Here is a 10,852-nt window from a genome sequence, read left to right as displayed (position 1 = left end):
ATTTTTCTACAACATTATTTTTTTTCTTTTCTTCATGTCATCCTTCTGGACAACTTACGACTTTCACACTTATATACATACGTAACTGTATTGCAAGATTGTGCTCTTTTATTTTTATTTATTCTTTTCACGTTTCAGTTTGTTTTTTTGCTCATCAGTAAGTCATATGTTTCCCCTTTTCTTTGTTTTCCTGTTTCTTTGTTTTATTTCGTCGTCTCACACAAGTAACCCTTTTCTCACAAACATCCCTAATTAGGGTACATGATTTTTCTTTTTTCTTTATATTTTTTCACATATCAATCCGTTATTTTACTGCTTATTTTCTTCTTTCTTTCGTTTTCTTTTATTTTTAATCCTCTTTACATATATATATATATATATATATATATATATATATATATATATATATATATATATATATATATATATATATATATATATATATATATATATATATATATATATATATATATATATATATATACATAAAATATTTACTATATTTTTTTTTCCTTTATTTCGCATTTTTCCACCGCAATAATGTTGGTGCTGCATAAAAGGCAAGGCTCAGACTCATGCAGGATAAAAAAAAAAAAGACAATTTATCTTCTTCATCAAGTAAGTTTTTCACGCATCCATCCATAATCTTAGCACCTGTTTCTTTTTATTTTTGTTTATCTTTTTTTTCCTTATTCTCTTTAAATTACTTTTTTATATTTTTTTTATTTTTTTATTTCATTTTTTTTTATTCTTCAAGTTTCTTTTTTTACACAAACTATATACATATATTCAGGAACATATATTCTCTTTTTTTCTTTTCTTTATTTCATCCTCTTGAACAAGCTAAGGTTTTCACACTTATATACATAATTTTATTATAAAATATTCTTCTTCTTTTTCTTCTTTTTTTTTCTTTTTAGCGTTTTTTTATTTAATGATTTTCTTCACATATCTTTTTGACATTTCTTCGTATTTTCGTTTTCCTTTGTGTAATTTCATTCTCTTGGATGAATCCATCCATAATTGTTACATTTTTTTTTCTTTTTCTTTGCATTTTTTTTTTACAAACACGTCCATTGTTTTACTTTGTTTTTCTTGCCGCATGAAAAGCAAGGCTCAAGTTTATGCAGGAAAAAAAGCTAATTTATCCTCTTCATCAAATTAACTTTTTTTTCACACATGCTTCAATAATTTTGAATTTTTTTTTTTCCTTTTTTTTTTCCTTTTCAAGTTCCGTTTTTCCCATTGATATACATCATTTTACTATTTTTTTTATTTCCTTTTTTCTGTTTTATTTTTTACGTTACGGTTTTCACACACATACATAATTGTATTACAATATCTTATTTTTCTTCTTTATTTTTTACTTTTATTCACATTTTCACGTTTTTAATTTTTCTTTCTCTTGAAAGATATATTTTTAACATTTTTCACATTTTCTTTTCTTTGTTTTTCCCTCTCGGACAAATCACGCTGCTGCTGTGAGTAAGAATGCGACATGTACCTTAAATCTGAGGAGAGAGAGAAAAAGACACGTTACAAAAGTGTTGTGGTATGAGCAGCACAAGAGCAACAAGATGCAAGACTGGTGCACGGAAATAAAGTACACACAGAGATAGCGCACCTAATGAATAGCACTTCTAAATGCACCTTGTCAAACAGTGCTGGGTGGACAGAATGGACACAGGAATCGGGTTGCTAGTGCTGAGTCATTAGGGAGCTTTAAAAGATGAGATAAATGTATGGATGGAGATGATAAGAGATAATGGATTCAAGCTTGAAAAAAAAAGTTATACTTAAAAAAGGACTGGAAAAAATTGGTTCTCAAACAGAATGGTGGATGAATGGAAGGGACTCAAGAATCAGGTTGTTAGTGCTGAGTCATTAGGGAGCTTTGAAAGGAGATTAGACACATGAATGGATGGGGATGACAGGTGGAAACAGGCAGGTGTGCTTCAAACAGGGACTGCCACATGTAGGCCAGATGGCTTCCTGCACCAGTCCTTGTGTATTGTGTAAGAAGTGTTCTATGTTCTCACATCATGACTGTTTTTCACAGGCAACAGATTATTTTAATCAGAATCTTGAGGATGATCTTTTTACTGCTGGGATGGCAGTGTTTGGGAATGACTATATTCATGAAATAACACTTGGAAACTGCAATATTTTCCATAAAAGACTGTAAGTGGAAGGTATAAACTCTTTGTTCAATCAATTAAAAAATTGAACAAGTTCTTGAAAATACCAATAACTTTCGCTAAACTGTAGAATCCTTGTGAAACTGTCAACAGCCCACCCTGCCACACACCACCTCACCCTTCACATCACCTCTGTTCAGTCAGTACTAGTGGTGAACACACTCTTGGAAACCCTCACAGCTTTCATTAAACTGATAGAAGGGAGAACTCATGTTGAACTTATGTTGAACAGTCTCCCTGCCACACACACCACCAAACATCCTACTCATTTCCAGATACTGTTTATTTCTGGGCAAAGTACAGTGCCTTTGCAACTCATCGTCTACACAATGAAGGGATCACCAAGGAGATCAATGAGCTGAGTGAACCTAAACCTAACCTAACCCTCAGATGAAGACGTTAATATTACTTCAGTATCACCCAACTCTTCTTATTACTTCACCTAAACTGACTCTTCACCTCACCTCACTTCACCTAACCTGACAGAGAGAGAGAGAGAGAGAGAGAGAGAGAGAGAGAGAGAGAGAGAGAGAGAGAGAGAGAGAGAGAGAGAGAGAGAGAGAGAGAGAGAGAGAGAGAGAGAGAGAGAGAGAGAGAAGCCCCATAAATAAACAAAACAAACAAATCCGTTGGCTCTTCCCACCTGTCATGAGTAGCCAGGTATGGGTGGCTTGTCATAGATGTCCTTGAGTGGCGCCAGGATTTCTGTGCCCCCCATGTCGGCTTTCATCGCGGCCTGCAGCTGGCATGCCTCACGCAGCGTTGCCTCTGAGTACACACGACTCCCCCTGCAACAGTCACACCACAAGGATTATGGTAAGCACACACACACACACACACACAGAAGACAGTAGGCACCCGCTGAAATAATAATTACTCCCAGTGAGGTCTAAAACACTATTCAGGGGGTGCTGTGAACTTATCATTAAACCCAGCTGTGACCTCATTAAACATTTCTCTTTGTGTCTCACAACACAAGGGGGCAGTCAGAGCCTGCCCTTTAAAGACAACTCTCTTCCTCCACACAAAACTACAAGCACCTAATAACACACACACCCTTCACTCGAAAATTAAAAATTATCATGGCGACTCCTACACCAGCCTCGGAGTTCCCATTTGGGGAGGGGACCTCAAATGTCCCCAAGTCGGACTGCTCTTATGAGGTGTCTTGACACCCCCGTCAACTTTTTCTTCATTAACTTCTGCAATATTCACGGTCTAAGATCTAATTTTCAATCTGTAGAACACCACCTCTCCTCTTCTAAACCTCATCTTCTTTTCCTCACTGAAACAAAGGTGTCTGAGGCAACTGACAGTAACCCTTTTTCTGCTCTCTCCTAATTTCTCTATCCTACTCGCGTGCCCACGCTCCTGAAACTTCAGAGATTTCCACCATCTGGCTACGACTACAGTCACTCTCAAACTAAATTTATCTGTGCTGTATACCTCTTACCTAACTCCTCTGGCTATAAGAAATTCTTTGACTACTTAACTTCCAAAGTGGAGCACATTCTGACTCTCTTCCCTTTTTCAGAGATCTCCATACTTGGAGACTTTAGTGTTCACCACCAGCTTTGGCTTTCCTCTCCCTTCATTGACCATACTGGTAAACTAGCCTTCAACTTTGCTATCCTCCATGACCTAGAGCAATTGGTGCGACACCCTACTCGTCTTCCTGACTGTCTTAGAGATATGCCCAACATTCTTGACTTTTTCCGTTGGGCTCCTCAGATCACAACCTCATATCTGTAATCTGTATCTTGTCTTATTGCTCCAGTCCCTACTCAGGATCCCCCTAAGTGAAGGTGCCTCTAGCATTTTGCCTCTGCTAGTTGGGAGAACCTGAGGAGGTATTTTGCTGATTTTCCTTGGAATGACTACTGCTTCCGTGTCAGAGATCCGTCTTTGTGTGCTGAGCGCATAACAGAGGTGATAGTGTCTGGCATGGAGGCGTACATTCCTCACTCTTTTTCTCGATCAAAACCTTCCAAAGCTTGGTTTAACACTGCTTCTTCTTGTGCTATACAGGATAGAGAGGTGGCCCACTAAAGATACTTAAGCCTTCCATCACCAGAATCTCATGCACTTTATTTTTTTCTGCTCAGAACCATGGCAAGTCTGTTCTTCAACTAGCGAAAAAACTCCTTTATTGATAGAAAGTGTGAAAAACTTTCAAGATCTAACTCCCCTTGTGATGTCTGGTATCTAGCTAAAAATATCTCCAATAACTTTGCTTCTTCTTTCTTTCCTTTATTTCAACCAGATGGCATTAGTGCTATCACATCTATGTCTAAAGCTGAACTCTTCGTTCAAACCTTTGCTAAAAACTCTATCTTGGACGATTCAGGGGTTGTTCCTCCCTCTCCTCCACCATCTGACTACTTCATGCTACCTATTGAAATTCTTCGCAATAATGTTTTTCATGCCCTCGGAAGGCTTATGGACCTGATGGGGTCCCTCCTATTGTTCTCTGAAACTGTGCCTCCGTGCTTGCACCTTGCCTAGTCAAACTCTTTTAACTCTGTCTGTCAACATCTACCTTTCCTTCTTGCTGGAAGTTTGCCTACATTCAGCCTGTTCCTAAAAAGGGTGACCGTTCTAATTCCTCAAACTACCGTCCTATTGCTGTAATTTCCTGCCTATTTAAGTTTTTGAATCTATCCTCAACAAGAAGATTCTTAAACATCTATCACTTCACAACTTCTATCTGATTGTCAGTATGGATTCCGTCAAGGCCGCTCTACTGGTGATCTTCTGGCTTTCCTTACTGAGTCTTGGTCATCCTCTTTTAGAGAATTTGGTGAAACTTTTGCTGTTGAATTAAGCATATCTAAAGCTTTTGATAGAGTCTGGCACAAAGCTTTGATTTCCAAACTACCCTCCTATGGCTTCTATCCTTCTCTCTGTTGCTTCATCTCGAGTTTCCTTTCTGACTGTTCTATTGCTGCTGTAGTAGACAGTCACTGTTTTAATTTTATTAACAGTGCAGCTCCTCAGGGTTCTGTCCTGTCACCCACTCTCTTCCTATTAATCATCAATGATCTAAACCAAACACTCCTACGCTGATGATACCACCATGCACTTATTCCACGTCTTTTCATAGACGTCCAACCCTAGAGGACTTTACTTCCCTACAGGAAGTAAACCTTTCACGCAGGGAAGCCACAGAGCGCATGACTTTGGATCTCTCTAAAATTTCTGATTGGGGGAGAGCAAACTTAGTATTGTTCAATGTCTCAAAAACTCATGGCTTCATCTATCAACTCGACACAACCTTCCAGACAACTATCCCCTCTTCTTCAATGACACTCAACTGTCCCCCTCTTCTACACTGAATATCCTCGGTCTGTCCTTTACTTATAATCTGAACCGGAAACTTGACATCTCATCTTTATCTAAAACAGCTTCTAAGAATTTAGGTGTTCTGAGATGTCTCCGCCAGTTTTTCTCACCCCCCCCCCCTTATCTGCTAACTCTGTACCATCCTTATCCATCCATGTATAGGGTATGTTTCACATGTCTGAGGGAGGTTCTACTCATACTGCTCTTCTAGACAGGGTGGAATCAAAAGCTTTTCATCTCATCAACTCCTCTCCTCTAACTGACTGTCTTCAGCCTCTCTCATCGCCACAGTGTTACATCTCTAGCTGTCTTCTACCGCTAATTTCATGCTAATTGCTCTTCTGATCTTGCTAACTGCATGCCTCCCCTCTTCCCATGGGCTCGTTGCACAAGACTCTTCTTTCTCTCATCCCTATTCTGTCCACCTCTCTAACGCAAGGGTTAACCAGTATTCTCAATCATTCATCACTTTCTCTGCTAAACTCTGGAACTCCCTGCCTGCTTCTGTATTTCCACCTTCCTATGACGTGAATTCCTTCAAGAGGGAGGTTTCAAGACACTTATCCTTCAATTTTTGACTACCGCTTTGGACCCTTTTATGGGACTGGCATTTTAGTGGGCTTTTTTTTTTTTTTTTTGTTTATTGGCACAAGAGGAGGAGGAATACAAAGGAATACAAAGGAATGAACAGACAGCAACAGCCCTACTGGGCCTAACGAGGCTGTCTGTGTGTCTATTCTACCACTACCACTACAGATTCTAAGAGTTAGAGGCTGGAGGACACTAGGGTTCAAAGGAAGGAAAACAAGAGAGCATAGGGAGAAGGAAAGGCTAAGATGTGATAGGAAAGGATGAAAGAGAAATTATACTATTCACTACAGTAACTAAAAAAAAAAAAAAGTACGCAAAGTATATTATATGAGGGATTGCTGCGAGGTGATTGTCCAACCTTTGTTTAAAAGTTTCTATTGTATTACTATCGACAATATATGCTGGATGAGAGTTCCAGACACTTATAATTCTATTGAAGAAATAATACTTAGCCTCGTCTGATCTGAAACGCTTACCTATAATCTTGTAACCATTATTTCTAGTGGTGTTGGAACTGTCAATGATGATATAGTTGTTTACATTTACGTTATCAAAGCCCCGACACATTTTAAACAGCTCAGTTAAGTCTCCTCGCATTCGCCGTTTCTCTAAGCTGAACAAGTTGAGTTCCCTCAAGCGCTCCTCATAAGGCTTGTTCCGCAGTCGTGGGATCAACTTGGTAACTCTTCTTTGGACTCTCTCCAGCTTGTCTATATCTTTCTTGTAATGGGGTGACCAGAACTGGACTTGGAAGTGAATTATCGCCTTAACGTAAGCTAACTTCCAATCCTCGGGAACCTTACCGCATTTAAATGATTTGGTGAAAAGCAATGAAAGGGGCTTACAAATTTGAAATCTAGTTTCTTTCAGGACACGTGGTGCAATACCATCTGGGCCGGGGGCTTTGTCAGTTTTCATTTTATCAATTGATTATTTCTTTTTCATGAAAAACGCAGACAATTAAGGGGGTTATGTTGTGGAGCATAAGGACTGGTTCGGGGATTGTATGAATATTTTCCTCTGTAAAAATTGAAGCAAAATAATCATTCAGTGTGTCCGCGATCTGAGTTTCTTCGGTGACAAAATTACCGTTATCTAGTGTAATGTGATTAATGTGAGATGTAATGACTTTTTTATTTCGAACGTAACCGTAAAATTCTTTGGGACTGGATTTAGCAATGCTTGCAATATACATTTCTAGATTTTTCTTACTCTGTCTAATGAGCTTTTTTGATTCGCGTCGGAGTCTGTCATATTCTAGTTTATCGGCCTCATTCTGAGAGAACAAATATTTACTGTAGGCACGATTTTTCTGCAATAGTTGTGACTCAGTGTTGTTTGTCCACCATTTAGGTTTGTTTCTCTTGCATGGACGTTTTTTACGCATAGGGATACATGTCTTCACACCATTTTATAAAAAGTAGCTACTTAAATTTCGCCCATGATTCTTCAATGTTACTTTCGCCAAGTTCAGCGTTCCAATCTGCGACAGAAAGAATTGACCTGAGTCTCTCGTAGTCTCCTTTTTTATAAATGAAAACTTTTTCGTTGCTAACAATGTCCTTATATGCTTGAAGGCTGATGTTAAAAGAGACAATCTTGTGGTCACCCGTACTAAATTCAGGACCAATATTAACGTTAGATATTAAGTCATCGTTTGTTGAAAGAACAAGATCTAATATGTTGTCACCTCGTGTGGGTTCTTGAACGTGTTGCTTTAGGGAACATTCTAATAAATTATTATACAAGTCGTGACCAGAGTGAGAGTTAAGTGGATTTCCCCATGAGTTAACAGGTAGATTGAAGTCTCCACAGATGACTATCAAAAGTGTTACTTATTTCAGTAATTTGATCTTGTAAATTCTTATCAGAGGAAACATTGTGAACCGGAGGCCTATAAATAAGACCTATAGCAGTTTTCTTAGAACGTACTCTTAAATGCAAGAAGACTGAATCTATATTGTTAATCTTTTCAGTTTTTAGTATGGTTGGCTGAAGACTGGCTTTCACATACAGCAATACACCGCCTCCTATCCTGTCTTTTCTTTCACTGCTGAACATTTCATAGCCTGGCAAGTTGTATTCCACAAGAAAGTCTCTGTTTGCAGAGTTCAGCCAAGATTCAGTAATACCAATAATGTGATAGTTTTCTACAGCTGCCAGGGTTTCTAAATCTGAAAATTTATTTCTAAGGCTGCGAGCGTTGATTAGGCAAGCTTTTATAGTGTTGCACATGGAGGTTGGGTTGTGCGAGGAGTCTACTAAGAGTCTGGAGCTACACGATCTTGCTGGTCTTTTTTTGGTCTGAAAATAGAAACTTTATTACTAAGGAGTCTGCCAAGTCGTGCTGCTCCAATTCCATTCAGGTGTAAACCATCCGGCTGAAACAGAGAAGGTTTATTGTAAAAGTTGTCCCAAAGATTAACAAAGTCTACATCTTCCTCTGCGCAGAGAGAACAAAGACGGCTGTTAGTGCTGAAGGCTCTGTTGTAGAAGGCAGCCGGTGCCCTGGTCCGGGGGAGGATACCTGAAACAATAATGTTATTGGATTTAGCGCTGTATCATCCTCTTGAACTTTTCCATGAGCTCTTCAGACCTAGTGTTTTCGACATCATTTGTACCTGCGTGAGTAATAAAGAGGGTATTATTATTAGATCCGCAGGCTGCCTCGTCGCATGCTGCCGTGATGTCGTCTAAGCGTCCACCAGGCATGCATAGACGCTTACGTGTCCTACGAGCCCTGCCACAGAACTCAGAGAGCTGACCTCTGACTATTGAGTCTCCGACCAGTCTCGTCTCTTGTGCATCTTCCTTTTCTTCAGCTAGGATCTGGTACCCGTTGTGTGTTGAGATGGGCAAAGATTTCTTAACATTAGTGGTGGTGGCACGATTACTGACTAAAGTGAATGGTGACTCTGCAAGCACAGCATGTGGGCGGGCAGGAGCCCCTGGAGTGGAGGAGGCAGGTCTGTCAGGGATGGCAGGAACAACATCTGTGGAGGTGCAACCTGTATTAGAGACAACGAACTCTTTTAGTGCTTCAAGCTGTTGCACGACGTCCTCATACTGCTTGCACTTCTCCTCGTATTTCTCGTTGAGTCTCTCTATCTTACTCTGGAGGTGACACAACCTGCAGGCAGAAGAATTCCGGAAATACTGAGGGGCAAACCTGCCACGACAGGCTTCGCATTGACTGAGAAGAGAAGGCATGACTCATTAATCAGAGCGCTTTTGAAGTTTCAGAAAAGATGTGACCATAAATTGAGCAAATGAAAAGTTTATGCATGGAAATCAGATACTGCTGTGTTAGATGCCTCCAACACTGGGTCTTGAAAATGCCACAAAGACCAATCGCTTGCCTAGAGTCTTGGTCACGAGTGAGACTTTTACAAACCGGCGCTTGCAGCTATGAGGAGGAGGTGGAGGAGGAGGAGGAATGGAAGTAAATTAAAAGATAGAAGATGAGAAAGATGAGACAAGATAAATATAGGAGGAAGAGGAAGAATGACCTCTCACTTATCCTAACCCAGTCTGGACCACTCACTTCTTGAAGAGCACTGAGAAGGATGAGCCGAAGCTGACAATGTTGAAGAGGCAACCCAGAGGCAGACTCTTCAGGAACAGAAGAAGTGTTGCCCGGGCACTCTCTATCTTTTCCCCATGCATGCTTCCTGTTGGTGAGGTCAGTTTAGGTTAGGTTAGCACTGCACAACTACAGTACAAACTCACTGAGTCGAACTAATTTTGGGGTTAATTTACGTTAGCTTAGTACAACCTTGCTGAGTTGGACCCTTGAAAATCCCAGTAACTTCCCTCACATCCTGCTTAGGAGTCACAGTAAGGAGTTATTGTTGAACTATTACTGGAAACATGGAAACATCCTTCAAAACCCCAGTAACTCCCTCACAGCCTGTTTAAAAAGCTATGAAAGGCATCATATCTGCTTAGTCCTGCACTGACAAGCCTTCCAGCATCCCATCATATCAGTTCTTGGGTCATACTGACCTTGTCCAGCTGCCCCACCTGCCTCCACCTCACCTGAGCGGTCGATGACAAAGATAATCTCATTCCTGCTGGAGTAGGTGTTGGTGGGCACCTCTGGGAAGAGGTTCAGCATGAGCAGGTCATCCTTCATGATCCCAGTGGCAGAGCGTTCACCGGTCTCCCGCAACAGGTGGGGCCGTTAGGCACTCCTGTAGTACACCAGCATGCTCCAACCGTGGTCGCAGCTGAACCCTCCGTCCTGGCTCACCTGCGGCATGGACAGGAGATTAGGTTGGGGCATGGGTTAGGTTAGGTTATGCTGCAATAGGTCAGGGCATCAGTTGGGTTAGGTTGCAATGCTGGATCAGCTGATGTTATTTTCATGGACAGAAGAAAGAAAACAAGACCTAAAAGGTTTATGGACGTAGAGAAGGAATTACAACACACACAAACACACACACACACACACACACACACACACACACACACACACACACACACACACACACACACACACACACACACACACACACACACACACACACACTGAAAAAAATTAAGAAAGTACTTTGTTATCGTGGACTGGAAAGACTTTGAACATGCAGAAGTTGTTCAGGAAAAATAGGATGAATTTATAAGGATATATAATACTGCTGTAGAGAAATTTGTACCTAGAGGAGAAAGATGTAGAAAAGGTAAGGAATAGTTCAATACAAAATGCAAAAAGGCTAGAAATT

The 10,852-nt window shown here is 40.2% G+C and overlaps 1 protein-coding gene across 1 annotated transcript; it reads right to left on the bottom strand.

Annotated features, from left to right (window-relative positions):
* Nucleotides 1-1,234: 1,234 nt before the first annotated feature.
* On the bottom strand, nt 1,235-10,340 carry LOC135097887 (von Willebrand factor A domain-containing protein 5A-like). Its single transcript, XM_063999990.1, has 4 exons — nt 10,170-10,340; nt 9,676-9,802; nt 2,842-2,986; nt 1,235-1,511 (listed from the first exon to the last, which is right to left on the bottom strand). Exons 1-3 carry the CDS (start codon nt 10,264-10,266, stop codon nt 2,845-2,847), a joined length of 366 nt encoding a protein of 121 aa, XP_063856060.1. The 5' UTR covers nt 10,267-10,340; the 3' UTR covers nt 1,235-1,511; nt 2,842-2,844.
* Nucleotides 10,341-10,852: the final 512 nt, after the last annotated feature.

This window comes from Scylla paramamosain, unplaced genomic scaffold (genome assembly GCF_035594125.1).
Source record: "Scylla paramamosain isolate STU-SP2022 unplaced genomic scaffold, ASM3559412v1 Contig35, whole genome shotgun sequence".
NCBI lineage: Eukaryota > Metazoa > Arthropoda > Malacostraca > Decapoda > Portunidae > Scylla > Scylla paramamosain.
Note: the sequence above shows the minus strand (reverse complement) of the source record. Positions and strands in the feature narration are given on the sequence as shown.